Source organism: Melozone crissalis, unplaced genomic scaffold (assembly GCF_028551555.1).
Source record: "Melozone crissalis strain CALT ecotype California unplaced genomic scaffold, PUWL_Pcris_2 ptg000045l_1, whole genome shotgun sequence".
Taxonomy (NCBI): Eukaryota; Metazoa; Chordata; class Aves; order Passeriformes; family Passerellidae; genus Melozone; species Melozone crissalis.
Window position 1 is genome coordinate 3,049,685 of NW_026535823.1, and position 21,092 is coordinate 3,070,776.

General features: G+C 54.0%; 2 protein-coding genes across 11 annotated transcripts in view; one reads left to right on the forward strand and one right to left on the reverse strand.

Moving 5' to 3' along the window:
• The window catches only part of PACS2 (phosphofurin acidic cluster sorting protein 2), a 75,332-nt gene extending 66,122 nt beyond the window's left edge, over nucleotides 1–9,210 (reverse strand). For 7 of the 9 annotated variants that reach the window (XM_054285937.1, XM_054285932.1, XM_054285931.1 and 4 more), the window contains exon 1: nucleotides 9,083–9,201. In XM_054285937.1, the coding sequence (XP_054141912.1) occupies nucleotides 9,083–9,138 (56 nt within the window). In that variant the 5' untranslated portion in view covers nucleotides 9,139–9,201. Of the gene's footprint in view, nucleotides 1–9,082 lie in introns of all 9 variants that reach the window. The other 2 variants (XM_054285929.1, XM_054285928.1) reach the window with 1 other exon arrangement.
• SEC22B (SEC22 homolog B, vesicle trafficking protein) overlaps nucleotides 1–17,063 on the forward strand; it is a 293,305-nt gene extending 276,242 nt beyond the window's left edge. The window contains exons 2-6 of one of the 2 annotated variants that reach the window (XM_054285942.1): nucleotides 9,592–9,682; nucleotides 9,913–10,022; nucleotides 14,097–14,257; nucleotides 14,583–14,729; nucleotides 15,065–17,063. In XM_054285942.1, coding sequence (XP_054141917.1) covers nucleotides 9,608–9,682; nucleotides 9,913–10,022; nucleotides 14,097–14,257; nucleotides 14,583–14,729; nucleotides 15,065–15,219 — 648 coding nt within the window. In that variant the 5' untranslated portion in view covers nucleotides 9,592–9,607 and the 3' untranslated portion in view covers nucleotides 15,220–17,063. Of the gene's footprint in view, nucleotides 1–9,541; nucleotides 9,683–9,912; nucleotides 10,023–14,096; nucleotides 14,258–14,582; nucleotides 14,730–15,064 lie in introns of those variants that run through there. The other variant, XM_054285941.1, reaches the window with a different exon arrangement.
• Nucleotides 17,064–21,092: the final 4,029 nt, after the last annotated feature.

Consider the following 21,092-nt stretch of genomic DNA (forward strand, 5'->3'; position numbering starts at 1 on the left):
CTCAAACGATCCTGCTATATTTGTAAAATCGTGTGTGAGGAGATGTCCTCCAACAACCCTATGGCTTTCATAGGAGCTACACCATCAGACCAGCTCCCTAAAAGAGAAACAAATCCATGTCCCCAGTGTAGAAAATGGTATTGCTTTCTGAAGACCTAGGCCCACAATCCCAAAGCCAAATGCATCCAAAGAGAAAGCCACGTCCCCAGCTGGTCCAACAGAACCTTGGGAGCTGTTTGCTGACATTTCAAGCTGGTACAAAGCTCTCCAGACTCTCATTTCTGTGATTCCAGGACATGCTGCAGAATGGCTAAGCAGGCAGCAAACTCTCTGCAGTAGAAAGAAGGCTGTGCTCCTCCACGGCTGGCACTCAGCAGCTGCCAGGACAGCTATGAAATAAGGTGGTGCAGCAGCTGGAAAAAGTCACGGACTAAATGGAAAGGAAGGCTGCAAACGGCCTCAGACATCCTAATGGTGAAAGCATACAGAAATGAAAAGGAGACCACACTGCTGTGTGAAAGGACACCTTGTCCACCTCACTGTGTGTTCTCACTTCTGATCTAAGACACCTGCTCATGGTTTTTTTGTTTGTTTGAGTTTTTTTGCAGGTGGGCTGAGCGCTGCACATTGCTTCTCATTCCCAAAGCAGCAGAATGTCCGTGCAGGTCCCTGTGACAGAACATCCTGCTAAGCAGCTGCAACAAAGGGAACTGTACTGGCATGAGAGCCCTGCAAAAGCTCTTTCATGACAAGTCAGTGCCAAGCCACGAGCTCATTGCTTTAACGAGAGCGCCCAGCAGAGCAGCGTGCTGGAAGGCACAGCACCATCAGCCCCTGCCCCAGCTGTTCCCTCTGCCCTTCGTGCTGCCACTCAGGACAAGCCTGGCTGGCCACAGGAGCGTGCCAGCAGCCTGCCAGCCCAGCAGGGGCAGCACAGCTGGGGCTGTCACAGAGCATTCCCGGTGCCACCCAGCGCGGCAGGAGCCAGGACACGCAGCCCTGATCCCGAGGGTCCCGCCCGGCTCTCGGGAGCTGGGGTGTGTCCGCATTAACCACGCTCCTGGGCAGGCTGTGCTGCCAGCAGAAAGGGGAGACAGACTTATATGGACTATATATAGATAAGGCTTCCTAAGAATCTCCCCATGGGGGTTATTCTCTGCTCTATATCTAGATCTGGCCTGCAGCCTGTTGGGAAACACGTACCAGACATGTGCAAGCTGCAGCTCGTTCTGGCCATCAATGAGAGCCCTGCACCAGAAACCTCTGAAACACAGGCCAGAGCCACATTATGAGCTCCATGGTTTCCCCATGTCTCCATTTACAGCTTGCCATGTGTCTCCCTGCACAGGTAAAGATGCCTTTAGCAGTCCCTCTCCTGCACATGATATTTACTTAGCAGCAATGAGGAGCACCTCCAAGCCCTTGCACAGCAATGGCTTTGCAGAAAAACAAAAAGAGCAGGAAAAGATTTTGAACAATTGAGCTCAGCAGAGCAAAGGGATCTGATGAAAGCACATACTGTCTTTTTCAGAAGATTTTAAACAGCAAAATAAAGTGCTTTGTTGAGCAGTGAGCATGTTTCACCCTGCACACACAGGCATACCCTTCATGCCCTGCTCCTTCACAGCCTCCCACCTTCAAACCTCCACTTCTCCCCAGCAACGCATGCTTTAAAAAAACAATTTAAAAAAGAGGTCACCCTAGATCACCAGATTTGTTCCCTTTTTTCCTTTTCAGAACAAAACCAACTACCTCCCTGAGGTCCAGAAGGACCTGCGAGCTATGTAGGTTTTGGTTAAACACCAGCATTCCCCCTTGGCTATTGCCCTTCACTTTCCTCCTGCAGGCTCCAGAGCACCTGACTGCCAAAAAAGCAAACAAGCAGGAGAGGGGAGCGGGTTTATCATGACACCAAACCAGAGCTCGGGGAGGGAGGTCCCACACTTCAGAGCACTGGGGGGAAAGTGGCTAAGCTGCCATTTCCCAGCAACAACAAAGTGATCACATTTATCTGACTGTCTGGATGAGCCACAGCAAGAAGCAGGACAAGTTAATCAAAAGCCTGCAGTGCCCGGGTGCCCGATCAACACACAGCATCCTTGGGCATCTCCCAGCCCATCCCAACACTGAGGAGCCAAACAGTTAACTCTCCAAAGCAGTACAAAGGCTATGGATGAGGAGCACACTTCACACGACATCAAAGCTGATATTTTATGCTAATCCATCTGCTTACAGGAGAACAAATGCTATTTTCCTTGACAACTCTTCTGAAATCAGATCTGAGCAATCACGCACGTTTGAAACCCTTTTGAAACATCAGTAAACCAAACATTGTTACTTTCAGTGCAGGAACAGCAGCTCAGTCGGTGACTTCCATAAAGCACCCAAATCACCGGTGCTGCCACAAATACCCCGAGCCAGGTGAGCCCCTCAACACTGGCTGCCCTGCAGACCCCAGCTTTGCTTTATGCACCTCCACCAAACAAAATTCACAGCATACAAAAGCTGCTCCCAGTCCTACTTTTGCTGCGTACCTTACAAATTAGACTGCTTTCCCACTGGGGCAGGGGAAGCATTTGAGCTCCTGATCTAAAATAGTTATTGCCCTGCAAGCAAGTGTGCTGGAAGGCAGCCTGGCTGCAAACTGGCAGCTGCTAGGCGAGAAGGAACAAGGAGGCCACCTCAAAAGAAAGGCACAGCTTGGGACAACGACACAGGCACAGAGAGAACGTGGGAAAGGCTGAGCTGGGTCCCCAGGAGGAAACGTGCTCCAGACTCCAGCACACAAACAGGGCCCACACATCTGTTTTCCCAACAAAAGGAGCTCCAAAAGGAGCCTCACCTGGAGATCCTGACCCCCAAGGACAGGGTCTACGTGTGTGGTAGCCCCTGGATTTTTAGGGATCCCTTCTCCAGGGATACGGGCCGCAGCAAGCAGAGCACGCCCATCAGAGCTCTCCAGGCAACTCATTATTTTAAACAAATGAGTGATTAGCAAGGATCCACTCTCTCCTAGTGAAGCTGGCTGCATGCCCTGCAAGGCTCCACATCACTGTACAGTATCATAATCCAATTAAACCTCACCATGAGAGAAGCTTCACGCTATCACATTCAATTAGCCAGTTAAGCCTCTTATCATCTGCACGTTGGGATCCATTCGGACTGAAAACTCCCCCAGCACTGACTGGGCATCCTTCAGCCAGGCAAGGACACACAGATGTCACATCTGGAGCAGCAGGAGGAGACTGTACAGCTTAGGAAACCCGTACTGCTGGCTGATACGGAGGTAGAAGCACAGGAGAAACAAAGCACAGTGACCAGTTCCTGCCCACTCACAGTTATGTGCTGAGGTGACTTCCCAAGGAAATGGGTCAATTCTGAAGGAGCTCAAGGGGCCCAGAGGAATTTCAATGGAAAGGCAAAGCTAATAGAGAACCTGGCAACACAGAGTCGCCTGGCAGCCAGCCACCAATTCCATAGGAAATACCCTCCCTAGAAGGTCACCATAACGGTGGCACAATTTGGCCCCAAAGAGTTGGGAAGAGCTGCCAAGATGTGACGCAAATGAAGGCAGCGAGCAGGCCAGCTTCCTGCGCGAGGCCAAAACACGGAGAGCTCTTGGAAAAGAGAAAGATTAAGGGTTGCAAGGAACATAATGGCCTCTTGTAACAGCTGAGTTGTTGCTTTTCTTTTCTTGGCAGAAAAGAGGGATGTTTGGTTGCTGGTTGATTAATCTATTATGCAAATCATTTCATAGCTAATTTGATACAGCCACAAGCTTGCCACAGAAATTGTCCGCCCGCTCAGAGCTGATGAAAGGTGGAGCACCAACAGCTCCATTTGACAAGAGCTTTTATTTCCTGGACAAGCAGCTGCAGGGGCACCTCCTGCCAAGCAGGGCTGCAGGAGCACAGGCCAGACCTGCCAGGGGACACGAGGGGAAGATGCTTTGGGCACCCTCACTTGGTGGAAGGCGAGGAAAGAGGCCTTTCAAAAGAGCAGCCCATTCCTTCCCAGCATTCTGCACTGGGCATGCACAAAGCATCCAGGTGAAAACCATGTAAAATCCCATCCAGAGACTTTGGCTGGCAGCTCTGAGGTTTTAGGATCTGTTTCAGAGCTGTTCTTAAAATGCACAAGCTTCACCTTAAAAAAAGACTCAAAATAGGTCTCACTGGAACTCTGACTCCAACAAACCACTCGGGCTCTAGACAGAACACTTCCACTGAACAAGACAAGCACCCAAGTTACATTCAGCAGGATCATGCAAAGGGATAGGATTTACATGGGGAACACTTAGGGATCCCTCAGGTTTGATCTCTTCCCCAAAGACTAAGGAGGAGAAATAGGATGTTCTAGCTCCAGGAAGAAGGGTTGGTTCTGCCCACTGTATTTTCCTCCCAGCAGTTTATCTCCATTGCTCAGTCGTGGATGTTTTTCCTCATGCATCTCACACATTCAGCATCATCTCAGTGATATTTTTAAAGGCTGTCCTGTGCCCTCATTTGTATTCAATTTCCTTTCGAGGGAAAATGTTAGGCATTTCATGCTATTCAAACAAAGTCAAAACAAAGCCTCCAAATACGCACTTCTGAAATGTACCTAGTCATCTGAGTAATTAGACATTTTCCTAGCTCCAAATGCACTGAAAATCTATTGTCAGCTCCCAATGAACATGCCAGCAGTTATCCTAACCAGGAAGAGTTCTCTCCTAAATGTTAACATACCAACAGAATAGAAGGTTAAGATACACTTATGTTAGATCTCTCCCTACCTGAATTAATCCGTGTTTTTAATTAGACAGCATCACCTGATCATAATTATTACTCTAGCAAGTTGTTCACCTTTCTCTGATGGCATGATGCACAGTTGGCATTGCTCAAGCCAGGTCAGAACATGCTCTCACTGGCCAGGAGAAGTTCCCATTCCCAGTGCAGGCATGCATCCTTCACACCAAAGGGCAAAGTGTTCCACTCTTGCGTGAATCTGTGGCAAATCCTCGCAGGGAGAGCCAGCTGTGCACTTCACACAGGCCACAAGCCCCTCATCACTCTGCTAGCAGAGGCAATCAGCGGCTATGGGTGCAAACCTGCAGACTGCTGGAGTGGCTGCACGCCCCAGCAGTGCTCACTGTGTCCCTCCTGTCACACACCTGCAGCGCTGCCACCCTTCCACGCTCACAGAGCCCTCTGCCACTCATCAGCCCACAGGAGGCAGCCAGACAGAGCAGTGGAGGGAGATGGGAGCTGGCAGAGAGAGAGGAGCACACGGCCTGGGGCACGAGCACACTGCTAGGATCACTCAGCTGCTGAGTCCCAAATCTCACCCCAGCCCTCTCCATGGCCCCCGGGCACGTCCGTACCAGGGCTGCTGTGCATGTCCCGGTGCTGCAGGGCCATGCCACAGCCCTGAGCAGCCACATCCCCACACCCCCAGCCTCCTGTGGGCCCAGGGCATGTGTGTGAGCCCCTCTGCATTTCCTCACCCAGCAGGCAAGCTACAGAGTGAGCCAACAGGGGGAACGCTCAGGCAGTGCCCAGTGACAGCCCCAGCCCTCTGGCGCTGCCTCTGCACTGCTCTGCTCTTCCTGCAGCGCCCAGGGACACTGGGGCACACTGCTCCGCATCCAGCTGGCTCTCAATCCACAGTTCAAAGCTTAGCAGCAACTTTTACCTGTTTGTGACAGCTCAGGCAGTAGTCTGAAACAAAACCCGCTCCAAATGGGAATATTGCTGCCTTCCCTTGCTTCAGCAGACCCTTCCAACAAACCTTTCCACCAAGATCTCTCCTCCTCTGGACAGCCTCCACATGGTGCCATCTCCTCATGGGACAGTACTGCATCCTGCCATTCACACCCACAGACTGATCAAAAGGCTGGAAGGTAAAAAAACCAACACCAAAATCCACAGAACAATTCTTATTTCTACTCTTTCAATAAGAGGAAAAGGTGTTGATTCTCTTGCTGCCATGCAGCAAGATCACTCTCAGTGTTTACAGGTGGTAGGGAGAACTTTATGTAATGTAACCTTCCCCAAAGGAAAGTCTTTCAGTGCACAGAAGGAACAACCAGCAGGAGAAGGTAGGCATCTCTCCCTTCTGGTATGCAGTGGATACGCCCAGATAGTGAGACATTTTGAGTCACATTTCTGGGATGACTAAAAGAAAGTAGCTGCATTTCAGAAATGCTATGGTCAAGCCTCCCAGGAGCTGCGTGTGCTGAAGAATAAATCATAAAATCACTTCTGCAGATGGCAGAGGAGTGAGAGAAGCCAGAACAAATGCAAAACACCACCTCACCTCCTGTTTCACACCAAGCGCACAACTGCAGGACACCACCATGACTCTTCCCTACCATTCCTCCTTAAGTTTAGACACAGCCTTCTCACACAAGGAAACTCCATGGATGCACCAAGGCAGCCTTCCAGATTTTGCTGACACCCCACCCAAGCTGAGTGGACTTTCAGTAAACCACCCACCAGAGTGTGTAGAAGCACAGGCACGAACACATCCACACAAGCACCCCACACACAACCTAGAGCAGGGCAGGACCACTGCAGGCACTGCTTCCACCCAGCCCCAGGCCACAGTAGCAGAAACACCTTGGAAATGGGCTAAGCTTTATTGAACCAAAAGGAGAAGGGAAGGAAGCCACATTCCCTCCCCAGGCACGCGCTCCTCTCCGTGAATCCTCTGACTCTGTGCCAAGCTCAAATCTCTTCTCTGCTTGGAAAGCCTGTCCTGCCAGCAGAGACCCAGAAGGGAACTGGTGGAAATCTCAGCAGAGGCCAAGGCAGCTCCACTGTGTGTGACCACACAGCAAGGCCCTCCACATCCGCCCCTCATGTCCCAACAGGCGTTTGCTGGGACAACAAGCTCACTTGGGATATGGTTTCCCACGCAGAGCACTTCATTCTAAATATCTCTTGCTTTAAGATAAAAGAACCTTAAATGTCGTTGTGCCATAGTAAAAATCATCACCATGTGAATTTAAAAGGCAGAGGCATAACTTAAAGGTTTTCAAGCTCCTGCTTTCTCTGACAGAAAGGTCTGTCGCAAAGCCCGTAATGAAATGATGATCAATGGTCAGAAACAGCAGCACTGACTGCTGCAGAACTTGGTGTTTGCCCAGCACACACCTCACCCTGCCACAGGACCAACATCCCCACAGAACCTGAAACCTCACCTGGGCTTAACAAACCCACCCAGCACCCACAGCCACAGCCTGTGCCCAGCCCCTGGGCTGCCCTCTCCGTGTCCAGCAGGAAACTCCACATCTGGGGAAATGCAGGCTCACAGGGCTGGCAGCAGCTGGATGGAGCTCATCCCCCTGGCTGAGGGAAAAAGGGCACCCAGGAGGAGCAAGCAAAAGTAATGGCAACAGCAGGGCCAGAGCAGAGGGAGCCACCGCCACACCAAACTCCCTCTACCAAAAGCTTTGGTCCTACAAGGTCCCAAATGCCCCAATTCTTCCATCAACTCCTCAGGGCAGGCAATCTGAGCACTTTTACCATCCCCTGCTTCACAGCAATTCCAGACTTTCCCCCTCAAACCCCAGTTCTGCCCCACATGCCCAGATATCCACATGTGCTTTGCATTCCCCACATTCCTGCAGGCACCTCAACCATCTGCTGCCCACCACAATTCCAGCATCCAGCTCCCCACCAAGGCAGGGTCAGTGTCCTTACACTGCATTTTCTGGTCATCCACAGATTTGCAGATAAGCAGGCTATGTTGTGAGCTCGTTTGCAGATCTGCAAGTATCAGCATAAATGATAATGCAGAATGAAAAGTCCTTGACAGTGTCAGACGTTTGGGCTTTTATTTGTTCAACAGCCACTGGTACAAGGCTGGATGGGATGGAAACACAGCTGCTTTACTGTAGCAAAGGGTGCAGTGGAGAGAATTGTTTCCAGAGCAGTGCTACTGTGTCCTCTGCACAGCAGGGACAGTGCCAATCGCACTGGAACCACAGAATGCTTTGGGTGGGAAGGGACCTTTTAAAGATCATTTAAGACCTGCCCCCTGCCAGCAGCAGGGACACTTTCTTGTCTAGTGCAAAATGAAAAAGCACCAACTCCTCCAGCTATTCCCATCCAAGTGACAACTTCCACAGCAAAGGGACTCCTTGAACAGAGGCACATTCCCCCGGGCGCCAGAGCCTTTCCAAGATCTCCCGTTGCAGAAAAGAAAGGCTGAACGAGACACAAGCTCAAAAAGTTGCTGCCTAAGGCGTTGCTAGCACAGATAAACTGCTATAAACCCAGATTAGCTGCGATAGCAGGACTCAGGTGTGTTTCTGCCCCTCTCTGCTCCTGCCCACGATGTCAGACCACGACAGTGTTTGTGATAGTTACTCGTCCCTGCAACACAGGGGCATGGCCACCGAGTCCAGCCTGCCGTGTGGATGGCGCAGCAGACAGAGGGATTTGGGGGGTTTGTAAAGCTTGCAGAGCTTCACGTTCCTGCCAGGCCAGCCTGATGACTCTGCTTCCTTTCTGCCCGCTCGCTACCTCCTCGTTTAAAACAAAACAAACAAACAAAGATAAAGAGGTGCGCTTCAAAGATTTGTCTCCGGCACGTTTAAATCCGCAGAGGCATTCTGTTCTGAGCTAGGCTTGAAGAGCGCAAAATTTCCAAAAACTGAGAGGAATGCCTGCCATGCGGGCAGGGAGCACGGCCGCGTGTGTACACCCAGCAGGGGAACGGGGCGACACGGGCACAGGGCGCAGAACCACCCCGAGAAAGGGATGCGCACCCGAGCCCAGCCCTGCGGGTACTGCCCGGGGAAGGCGGCGGCACCGCGGTACCGGCGAGCCCCATCCCGCGCCGGGGGCTGCGGGACACGCACGGCGAAGGTGACCCCGCACACCGGACACACGGCAGCACCCCCCGCCCTCCGCCGGAGCCCCGCACCGCCACCCAGCCCGAAGGCACGGGAGGAGCCGTGCCCGTCACTGCGGGAGCGGCGAGGGCGGGAAGGGCCCTGCGGCTGCGGGAGGCTCGCACAGGTGATGGGAACGGGGCTCCAGGAGGCAGCCGCGGAGGAAAGGGGGTGCGGTCCGCGCCCTCGCCCGCCCGTTACCTGGGCACGCAGCTGGGGCTGGAGCCGTCGATCTCCCAGGTGGCGAAGAGGTTCATAGGCACGGGCCGCCCCAGGGCCCCGGTGCCGCCGGGGAAGCTGAGGCGGCTCCGCTCGGCCGCCGCCGCCATGGCTGTGCCCGCCGCCCTGGCGCGCGCCCACCGCGCCGGGCCGCCGCCGCCCCGCCCCGCCCGCGGGGGGCGCGTCACGGGGCGGGGCCGAGGGCGGGGCCGGCAGGGGAGATGGGCGGGGCTTACTTGGCGCGGCAGGAACGGGGCGGTGCTGCCGAGAGGGCGTGGTCACACGGAGCATGATGGTCGTGGCCGTGCGGAGGGGCCGCGTCTGCTCCTAGGGGGCGTGGCTATACCGGGGGCGTGGTCTCGAGTTGGCGCGTGCGCGCACGGCGCGGCCGCCCTTCCCACGGTGGGGCGGAAGTGCCGGCGGCGCGGCGGCCGCGCACCGGAAGTGGCGGTGGCAGTTTCCGGGCGGCTCCGTGGCAGGCAGGCGGGCAGGGCGGCGGGCGCGACCATGGTGCTGCTCACGATGATCGCCCGCGTGGCGGACGGGCTCCCCCTCGCCGCCTCCATGCAAGAGGACGAGCAGGTGCGGCCGGCGGGGCGCGGCCGGGGAGGGCCTGGTGTGTCCGTGAGGAGCGGGCGGGGGGCGACCCACCGGGAGCCGCGCAGTCCCTTCTCACAGCGGCGCGGCTGCGGCAGCGGTGGTGGCGGGTGGGGCGGGAAGAGCCGTGGGGCCGGTGCCGGTAGCCCCGAGCCCCCTGGTGTGTCCGGTACCGGCCGTGCAGCCGCTCTCCTCCCTCCCTCCTGCCTCCTCAGTCAGGCCGCGACCTGCAGCAGTACCAGAGCCAGGCCAAGCAGCTCTTCCGCAAGCTGAACGAGCAGTCCCCGACGCGCTGCACGCTGGAGGCGGGAGCCATGGCTTTCCAGTGAGTACCGGCAGCGCTGCGGGATCGCGGCTCCCGGGAACCCACCTGGAGACGGGCTGGGTCGTTGGGAACGGGGCTGCTGCCAGCCCTGCTGCCCAGGGAGAGAGTGAGAGCTGGCACTGCTTGGCACAGGTGTCTGGCGCTGGGTTCTCATCCCGGTTCGTGGTCTGTTCCCTCCCTGCTTTCCTCTCTGTTGTGCCCTCACTGCATCTTCTGGGCGGCCTATGTCTCGTCTTTAAAGAGATCTGTCCTTGTACAGCCGTGTACTGTGCCCTCCTGCTGGCCAGGACTGCCTTCTCTGTGCCCTGTGAAAGCTCAGCTTTCATGAATTACAAGCACGTCGAGCATCTCTGAATATTTCTGTTATTGTTGTCTTAATACCTGACAGAATTCTTTCTCTCATCCAGCGAATTCAGTCTTATTGTTGCTAGATTTATTGGGTGTGTTTAGTTAATTTCCTTAACTCTTTGGGAGCTCTTGACTTAAAAGCACTTTTGGCATTCTCCAGCAGCACTCCTGCAAGAGAGCATGGCTGTGAAATAAGGAAATCTTGCAGAGGTCAGACACCCTTACTCCTTAATAGCAGGGTGAGCAGAGGGGGAGCTGGAAGGCAGCAAAGCTTGTGTGTGAGGGGAAAATGCCTCTTTCTGTGCCATGTCAGTGCCTGGCAGGGCAATGCCCGAGCACTCAGTCAGGATCCTGCTGGGAATCAGCATTGTGCCATGGCAGGGATGGCTGTTGGAGGGCTCAGGGGCCGGGTGAGCTCTCCAGGCAGAGCTGTGGCAGGGCTGTGCCCGGATCCCCTCGGTGCCACCCCCAGCAGGATCCCTCTGTGGCAGGTGGCTCCCGTGACTGGGTGTGTGTCTGTGAGGGGGAGGTGGCCTTTGAATGCTGGGCAAGGTTGGCTTTGGGCCTCTCCTCCAGCAACAGGAGCAAAATCTCCCACCCCAACCCTTTATTCAGAGGCATCAAGAGATGAAAACAGGAGTTTTTTGGATGGGCAATCTCTGGCAAAAGCCGTGAGGTTTTGGGGGATGCTTTTCTTGTGGTTGCCTTTTGTCTGCTAACTGAGACAAGATTTATAAAAAAATCTTTTCTCTGGGCTTCTGGTTGCCTTTGATAGGGAGTTAGAGTGTCAGAGGATAACCCTGACTGGCATGGCCACCCTTATCTCTGCTGGATTTGGGTGTTGTCGCTGGAGTTAAGTGCTGCTCTTCCTCTTGCTTTTTCTAAAGTTAAATCTTCACAGAATTTAAAATCTGCCTCGTTTCTGAGTGTCTCCTTGGCACAGCATGGGTGTAGCTCTGCCTGGCAGTGAAGCCTTGGGAAGGAGCCTGTGCAGATGCCAGTAAATCCCTTCTTGAGTTACCCCCATGATGCAAGCAGGGAGATGTCTGGCAAGGTGGCAACACTTGCCCAGGAAATCAAAGCCTCTTAGTGTGGCTGTACTGGCAGCAGCTGTGAGAGGAGGGAGGGCTTGGGCAGGCCTGCTTTGCCAGCTGTCCCAAAGGAGCAGCCAGCTTACCTGGCTGGGACAGGAGTGTTCCTGCTCCTGGGCTGAGCTAGTCCCTGGATGGGTTTTGCTGGCCACTGACAGCTGCTGCTGCAGAGCACTTGCTTCTGCCTCCTTTGAGGTGGGACATTGCAGCAGGACCCGTGTGGAAAGAGCAATTTCAGGTCAGAAACATTCCCTGCAGGGAGGAGAGGTAACAGGGGAATTTGAGATTTAGTCTGAAATAACGCTGACCCATGGCCATGCTGCTCACCAGTCTTGTGCCAGACCAGAGTGCTGAGGGCAGCACAAAGCAGGACAGAGCATTCAGCTCTGGGGGGAGTCAGCAGCACAGCCCAGGGTGTTGCTGGGGAGTGGGGTGAAGCTGTTTTGCTGAGGTGCTGCTGAACATCTTCAGCTTCATCAGTTCAAAGCAGAGCTGAGCTTTCCTGAAGCTTGAAGTTTAAATTGTGAGCCCTTGGGTGATTTCTGCCAAACGCTGTGCCGAGGTTTCAGCTGCAGGAGCTGTGTCAGCCCTGGGGCTGTGCAGGTACAGGAGCACCAGCAGCTCTGCTGTGCTGTCAGTGAGCAGGTGACCTTTGCCTGATGAATGGCTGAAGTGACTCCTACCTGTCATTTCAAAGCAACCCTTGGCCTTTGCCACTGTTACCAGGATAAAGCTTTTCTCTCTCAAAATGCCCAGTGTGATTACAGGAGGCCTGCTGGCTGCACTCTGAGCAGAGTTAACAGTGGCAGTCCCCCCTTGAGTGAGGACAGGCAGGCAGGTGCTGTGCTGAAGCTTGGGGGTGCACACAAAGGATGAAACTGAGAGGCTCAGCTGGGCAGGAACTCTGGTCTGAAGTTGACAGAATTGTCTGAATCTGGGGTAGAGCGAGGTGAGCTCGCTCCCTGTGGTGCTGACAGACCAACTTTAACCCAGCACACTGAGTATCACAGCAGGGAGAAAGAAGCAAGTGGGAAATGCAGCTGAGGAGCTCCAGGCAGAGATAAACAGAGCAGGAACAGGGACATGTTCCTCAGAGTGCTCTCACCTGGAGAGTGCTGCCAGAATTCCCTTCTGACACTGGCTCTCGATTTGCTCAAGTCTTACTCATCATGGCAGTGGCTAAATCAAGCTCTGGGTGATGATCTTTAGCAACCCCAATGTGGCAAGCAGGTCTCCAGGGGTAAGGGAGGTGATGCAGTCCAAGCTGAGGAACATAAAAAGGACCAAAGGCCACGGGCACATGGGGAAATGCTGTGGAATGGATGATGGCAGCTGCAGTTTCTTCTTCTGGTTGGGGTGAATCTGTTGTTCAGGGTTCACATAGAGGCAGGAGGAATGGATACTCCTGAGCTCAGGAACAAGGTGAGGATGGCTAATTTAAAGGATTTAAAGGACATGGCCCTGCTGGGGTATCTGGAAAAACAGTGGGGAGTGGGGTGAAGTTGTTTTGTAAGCTTGATGTGTCTATTAACAAAATTTTAAGCTGCTTATTTTACTACAGTGCCCTCAGGACTGGATCATTTCTTTAATACACTGCTAATCTTTATGCTAACCAGACTAATGCCTAATGGCATTATGCAGAAAGTCAAAGGAAGGTAACCTAAAAGTAGCATTCTCACTCCACCCTGAAGAATATAGATAAGCATTCAAAAGTGTTTACAGGGCTGTTTACTGTCTCCACCCCCTTGCTTTTGGTGGGAGTATTGTAGCCTTTATTTTTATATTGGCTAAGTGGGGAGGAAAATTCAGATAGGAATGTGGAGCAGCACAGTGACAAAGTGAAGCCTAAATAATCTCAGGGTTGGTGGTGGGTGAGAAGAGGACCCGTGTGCCCTCAGCTGGGGGGCAAACCAAGCAGCTTTACACAGCAGCAGGAGTGTCACTGTGTGCTTTGGAGAACTGGTGGCATGGTCACACCCACCCATGGTGAGCCTGTAAGGTCACCAGCACCCAGTTAGCAGCAGTGCCCCTCCCCAGCTGCCCCTGTGGTGATGCCTGTGCACAGCAGCACCCTTCCAGCAGGCTGGTGGTGCTGAGGAAGGGCATAGCCAGCCCTCTGAAATGGGGAGGGACAGCTGGCAGGGACTGGGTGCCTTCCCAGCACGCTGAGACCGAGCTCCTGTGTGTGCCTCCTCATCTCAGTGCCTCAGCTTCCATTGTGGCCTCAGGTACTTGGCTGTGCTGCCACTTAGGGATGTGTTGGCCACCTTCCCCTCTACTCTGCTGGCAAACTTTCTTGTGCTCCCTCCTCCTGACTGCAGGGTGTTCTCTTTTTATACTCCAAAATTACAACTCTTTTGTTGCTGGTATTTTGTTAAGCTAATGTTATTCACAGGCCAGCTTTTGTTCAGCTGAAGTCAAAGCCCAGGACTGTTGGCATGGGTGTAGAGGCTGAAGCTACAAGAAAATTTATTTTGGCTAGAGAAAAGATAAGCCATGGCTTTGCAGAAAGGTTTACACTTGAAGTTCTTGTACCCAGCTCTCATTGCCTCATAGGAATAAAGGTGTGCAGGGTGGTGTTTGACAGGACAGGTTCAAAATTGATTGATTAATGCTCTGTCTGCCATTCTTTTAGCTACATCATCGAGAAAGGAGTGTGTTACCTGGTCCTGTGTGAAGCTGGGTTCCCCAAGAAATTGGCCTTTGCATACCTGGAAGACTTGCACTCAGAGTTTGATGAGCAGCATGGCAAGAAGGTTCCAACAGTCTCCAGGCCCTATTCCTTCATTGAATTTGGTGAGGTCCCTCTCCCTGTGGCTAGTCAGGAAACTTCTTGCTGGGAGGGAGCAGCAGCCATGGGATTCTCTGCAGCTTGTGCTGTGGAAGTGACAGTTCAGATTCTCCTTGGCACTAGAGACACGGGTGTTCTGTGCAGGAGAATAGAGAAGTGGTATGGAAGTGGTGCATATCCATTAATTCAGATTTCCTGCTTATAATCTTTGGCCTCACTCCAGTGAATATTTGCATGTAGTCTTCTGGCTGTCCCAGCAGTGCTTCCCTCCTGCAGCCAGGCAGCTCTGTGCTAGGTGAGACTCCCCCTGACAGCCCTGTCTCCTTCCAGACACCTACATCCAGAAAACCAAGAAGCTCTACATTGATAGCCGGGCGAGGAGGAACCTGGGCTCCATCAACACAGAGCTGCAGGATGTGCAGAGGATTATGGTGGCCAACATTGAGGAGGTCCTACAGCGAGGAGAGGCCCTGTCAGGTACTGGGATTGGCCAGGGTTTGGCACACAGTGCTGTCTCCTGGGGCAGCTGGGTGGGCAGAGCGTCCTGAGGGAAAGGCTTGACCCTGCTGAGAAAAGCAGTGAGCCCAGTGGGTGTTTCAGCTGGATCAGCTGTGTTCTGAACCAGCTGGCAGGTGCTGGTGCTGCTGTGGGGAACACCAGCCCCTCTCCAGCTCGGGGGGCTCTCATCCCAGCAGGACAAGCCCTGGGCACAGGGGGCACAGGCCACGCTGCCAAGAGAAACTTGTACACCTAATGTTACACTTGGGGAATGCTCAGTTAATCCTAACTCCTCTCCCCTTTCCCTTGAACAGCTCTTGATTCCAAGGCCAACAACTTGTCCAGTTTGTCCAAGAAGTACCGCCAGGACGCCAAGTACCTGAACATGCGCTCCACGTACGCCAAGCTGGCGGCCGTAGCCGTGTTCTTCATCATGCTGATTGTCTATGTGAGGTTCTGGTGGCTGTGAGCTGGCCCAGCCATGGAAGAGGGAAAGCCAGTGGCCTGGCAGGTGAATGTGTGCAGGACACTGCTCATGGGGGATGTGCATTAGAATCCACACAGGACCATCACCTTCGCAGGAGTGTCCTGGAGTCGTTAGGTGACACCTGGCTACTGCATCTCTTAGTGGAGCCTAACAATAGGTGTGAAGGCTTGTTGACTGCAGGCTTTTCCTCTGAGGCAGTTTGCACTGGGATACGGCAGAGTTTGGCCTCCCAAGGTTCTTCCCCCTCCCGGGGCACTCTGGGATCAGTCAATCAGTGCTGTTTAGCATAATCATATTGTACATCCTCCTGTTGAGTAGCTCTAGTGGGAACTGGACTCTAATGAACATTCCTTGTGTTGGTAATGTTTGCTTTTTTAGAATCTGGGTCTGCAGTTCTTTTTCTTTCTTTCTTTTTCAAGACTCCCCTGTTTGCAGGCAAGTATTTCACTGTACATAAACCAGCTTTCACCTCTGTCAGAATACCTGTTGAGTGTTTTGTGTCTGACATCCTGGCTTGTTTAAATTGCTTTAGGAAGAAATGGATGTTGAACTATGCCTTAAAACACATTCTGTCCAGTACTAGGAGGGCCAGTGGAAGGCTTCTGTATTAACTGGTTCTGCAAAATTAAATTCCAGGTTTCTAAGTGTCCACTCTCCCTCTCCTGACAGCTGTGTGTGACAGTATGTTTCCACATGAACAGGGTGTGTAATTTAATGCTGTTGGAATGGGCACAGTGCAAACTATGTCAGCACTCTCTATTTTTCCCTTCTAGCTGCAGATTCACTACATTATTTCCTTCCTTTTTATAACTGTGCTTTCCTTCCAAAATGTGTCAAAACTGCCAGCATTTCATCTCTGGGATCCTTGTTTTCTTTCTCCCTCTTTCCCTCACCCAAAACAACCAAAAAACCAAAACTCTGAATGTTGTTGTGAAGAAAAGGCAGTGTTCCTCTAAAGAACACTGCATGAAGGATTAAGATAACTTCCAAACAGTGAAATCCTTTAGAAACGCCACCTCTTTTACCCGTGGTCACCTTCTCCCTACCTCACTTGGGAAGTTGAAACTGTAGGTGAAGAAAAGCTCATTATGGGGCAATAGTGTAGAGCTTCTTCTTTCTTATGGGCCAATCTCTATATCACCAGTGTAATGTGATTTTTTTTTTTATAATTTTTTTTGGTCCACCTGTGCTGAGAATAACATTTTAGCAGATTTTGGTTTTATTACAAAAAAAAAAAAGGAGAGAGAGAAAAAAGAAACCCCACAGCTCAGGCACTCTGCTGCACTCAAATGTCTGCCCCTTGGTAGAGGAAGCAGGTGGTGTCACAGAAGGGAAGTGTCAGGGCTTCCCAGCACCTTTTACAAGCACATAACCTTGTGTAGTTCTGGATGTACAAACTGTGACCTGGAAGTGTTTCCTGCACAGCTGTTGTCCTGTCTGGGAATGCTGCCCAACTTGGCACCTTGTTGGACTGGCAGAATGCAGTCAAGCACTCGTCCACCGATGAACCCAGCAACTCTGAGCTGCCACATAGTCTAAAGCAATCTGGTTTCTGCATGATGCCTCTAAGTGTTACTTTGTAGGTTGCTTTATTATAATTATTATAATGATTTTTAAGTCCTTTTGAGTGGTGTCCCTATGAGGTGAATGTCCCAGTGATGTAGGTCTGTGTAAGGGAGGTGCTGGAAGGTCTCACCGCTCAGACACCGACCGTCCGTGGATTGTTGTGATTGAGGGGTGATGTTTCTGCAGCACGGGGCAGCTCAGGGAGCAGCTGCCCTCTGCAGCCCCAGTGTCAGCAGGGAAATAAATGCTTCTGAAAAATCCCCTCTGCGGCGTGGCGTGTCCTGTGTCTCGTTCCTGTGACCCTGGGGGATGCTTTCCTTCCTTCCAGGGACACAGGAGGGTGAAGACCCCATAGACGGAACCACCTGGGATATCAGGGCTCCCTTTTGGAGGCAGAGCTTGTTGAAAGACGTGATCTTGACCATTTTCTGCTGCAGAAGCTGTACTTTGGTTATAGCAGGGGTCTCTTCCTGCTGGCACATCTCTGCCTGTTGCCAGGAAAACTCCTCGGCACAGGCAGAATTGTATGGGGACAGTTTTGTGGCCACGCTGGTCAAGCAGCACAAACAGGGAGTGAGTGAGTGGGCTGTGTGTCCCCCGTGGGCTGTGCCAGCGTGAGCAGGGCATGGAGCTGTGAGTGCTGCTCGCCTAGAGGGGTGACAGGAGTCCTCCTCTCCCTCAGGCCAGCCTGGGCCTCCAGGGAACACCTTGCGGGCAATTTGAAACGCAGAGCCTCCTTTCGTCCCTCGAACAGGGTAGGGATGCTGCTGCTGCTCCGTGCAAGGAGGTGTGGACAGGGTTTTGCTTTGCTGGGCTCTCCGCGCCTCCTGCGCAGCCGGGTGTGAGCTCGGGCAGAGGGGCGGAGAAGCAGCTGCCGTTTTCTCCGCGCGTTTCATGTCGGCTGCTCTCGGCTGGGAGGGTCCCAGGGGCTCGCTGCCGGGGGTGTGCGGCGGCCGGTCCCTGCCGGGGGTGGTGGTCGGTCCCTGCCGGGGCTCGGGGGTCGCGGTGCCGGCAGGGCCGGAGCCGGCCCGGGGCTCTGCCTGCAGGTGGCAGTGCCTGCGCGGGGCTGGGGCGCGGTGCGGGGCTGCGGACACAAAGGGAGCTCCTCCTCAGGGCACCCCCCAGCTCCTTGCCGTGCCTGGCCATCCCCGTGAGGCCGGGCTGTGCCTGCGAGGGCCCTCGGAGCAGGCGGTGCTGCCCGGCCTCATCGCACCGTGCAGCCGGGCCCCGTGGCTGGGACGACACTTCCTAGGCAGCGTTTGCCTGTCACCTCCCAGGCAGCGCCTTTCCCGTCTCCATTCCTGCTTCTGAGGTCCCCCTGTGCTTCCAGAGGCTCTGAACAGCCTTTGTCCGCTGGGCATCCCCCAGCTGCTGCACCTGTCCCCCGCAGCCTGGTAGACACGAGGGGTTTTGTCCCGTGTGGGGGAGCACAGGGGAAGTGGGAGCAGAGCAAACTCCTGGCGGCTCTGTAGCACCTGAGCCCCTGCTTGGGTGGGTTTAGAGCACAGAGCTGAGCTGAGCTCTCCCTTCTCCCACAGCGTGCCCATTGCCACTGGGGAAATATTGGTACGGGGTACAGGCAGAGTGCAAAAGGAAAGATGCTCGTGCGGGGTGTCCTGGGAGCTGCTCTGCTCATCATGTGAGCACGGAGGTCAAAAGCTGCCAGTTTTGGCTGCTGACACCCCTCAGCTCAGGTCGGGGCACCCCGGGTGTCTTTGTGATGTTGGGGGCAGTGCTTGCTGCAGGGAGCAGGGGCTGTGTACCAGGGACATGGCTGTGTACCCCACTGCCCACTGGGGTGCACAGGTTTCCTCCCTGAGTGACACAGTGACAGCAGACAGGCAGAGCTGGTTCCCCGATGCTGCCGAACCTACCTTGGGCGGGGCAGGAGTGCAAAGGAGGAGTGCAGCAGGATGGCAAATGCTGGCTGGGCGCTCCAGCCACCGTGTCAGGTATAAACCAGGTCTCACCTGGCACAGGCTGTGGCCGCTCTCTGCACTGGCACCACTCTGGGACCAGGAGGGTTTGGGTTTCTGTGTGACTTGGGCACCAGCTGCTTCTGCTTTGAAGCAGCTCCTTGCACTTGTAAACCCCATTTTTGAGTAGGTTTTGAGAAAGATCCAATTCCAGCATCTATTTCTCTGGGATCCCATGGTTTCTGGAAGCTGTTTTGCCGTGGGTGAATGTCCCAGTGATATGAGGGGTTGTGCCTGCAGCACCTGCCCAGAGCACTCAACACCAAAGAAATGCTTGGACAGCAGTGGTGGCCAGGGTGGTAGAGCTTGAAGTTGAGCCTTTGAACACCTTGGTCCTTGTTCTCCTTCCCTGTGTGGCCAGTGTGAGCTGCCACAGCTCTGGAGGGCTCTGAATCCCACCAGGGCCAGGGAGGGATATCCCACAGAGCCAGGCTGAGGGCTCGGGATGTCCCCTCTGCCCCTCACACTTTGCTGTGTCGCTTCAATGTGACCTTTCGGAAAGGAGGATGTCGATTTTCTGCCACCCAAAAATGAAGGCTGTTCCCGGGGCGGGGTGCTGGGTTGGCAGCTGGCCGGGGACAGCTGATTGTGGGACCAGCCCTCCTCCAGTGCCTGTGCCAGTGCCACATCCTGCCCCAGAGCACCTGGAGCTGTGCCATCTCCCTGTCCCAGTGATGCAGCCGGGCTGGTCCTGAGCACTCAGCAAGCCCCGGGGCAGGACTTGGGGCACCTGCTGAGCCCTGACCCCTCACACTCTGTCCCTGTTGGTCACCCCAGTCTGAGCTGTTTGAGGGTCGCTGAGCATCCTGCACTGGGGAGAGATGGGATTTGACTTTTTCCCTGCAGATACCCTCCTGCACTTCCTGCACTTCTGCCCCATCTACAGATGTGTTCCTGGCTCTGCTTTCTCTGGAGCAGCCTTGCCACCTCCCCTGCCCAGCCTGTCCCCTTCTCCCCCACCTTGTGCAGCGTTTGGGTGCCCTGCAGGGCTGCCCCGGGGTTTGCCCACAGCTCTGAGTGCTGCACAGCTCACACGGCTGCTCCCAGCTGCTGCATTCACGTCTGAGCTCACAAACCCACTGCAGGGGACAAAGCAGAAGTTGGGGAGTCCCTGCTCCCCTGCCCATCCCAGCGGGGCTGTTGGACCCGGCCACGAGGCTTTCCCAGAGCTCATTCGTGGCTGCATGCAGCAACCCAGTGCAATTTTGGATCCTGCCACAGAAAACCCCTTGTGCTGTGCCCCAGCGCTCCGCAGAGGGACGATAAACCTGTTTCCTCTGTCACTGCTTTTTCTCTGTTTTGTCTTTTCCTCTCCTCTTCACCCTGCAGGAGCTCTCTGGCCACCACAGCGCCCTCAGCTTCCCTGGCACGCTGCCATGCTCGCTGCAAACGGGATTCCCCAGCCCCACTGCGGCACAGCACCCCAACAGCAGCGCACCCTCCTCACCAGCCACAGCTGGGGCACCCCAGACTGGCAGCAGGGACAGGATTTGCATAGAAGAGCAGAACAAAATGTGCTTGCAGGAGCTACAGCAGCCCCAAATCCTATGTGTCGCAGACATCTTTTCATGAAAAATCCTTTCCTTAGCATTTTTCCTCCTGAGAAGCTGACAGGCCTCAGGAACAAAATGTAAACATTGATTATCTGCTGCTGTGGAATGCAACAGATAATCAATGATCAGAAATCAATGATTCAACAGGTGAATCTGTGATTGGCTCATGTGGTTGTTTCTAATTAATGGCCAATCACAGTCAGCTGGCTTGGACTCTCTGTCTGAGGCAGAAACCTTTGTTATCATTCTTTCCTATTCTATTCTTAGCCTAGCCTCCTGGTGAAACCTTTTCTTCTATTCTTTTAGTATAGTTTTAATGTAATATATATCATAAAATAATCAATCAAGCCTTCTGAAACATGGAGTCAGATCCTTCCTCTCTTCCCTCATCCTCAGACCCCTGTGAACACGGTCAAACCTAAGCACTGGGTCCTGTGGTTCCTGAGCCTGGAGGCCCTGAGGTGTGTGTGGTACCTCAGGACATTTACTGGGGTTTCATGTTCCCCCCTTCAGAGCCATGAGCCCCTTGCAGCTGTGATGGCATCTTGTCCCAGGAGGGAACTCTTGAGAGGAGGGAGAGGGTGGCCTGTGGCTCAGTTTGGCTGCAGAGCAGCACAAGGCTCCTGCCTGGTGACAGGAGGGACATGACAGCATGTCTGGGGGCTGAGGCCGGGCTCTGGGTGCCACCGGAACAGGAGGGAGCCCCTCTCCTGCTGGGGGCTGTGCCTGCCTGGCAGTGCCACACCATGGCACAGGAGGG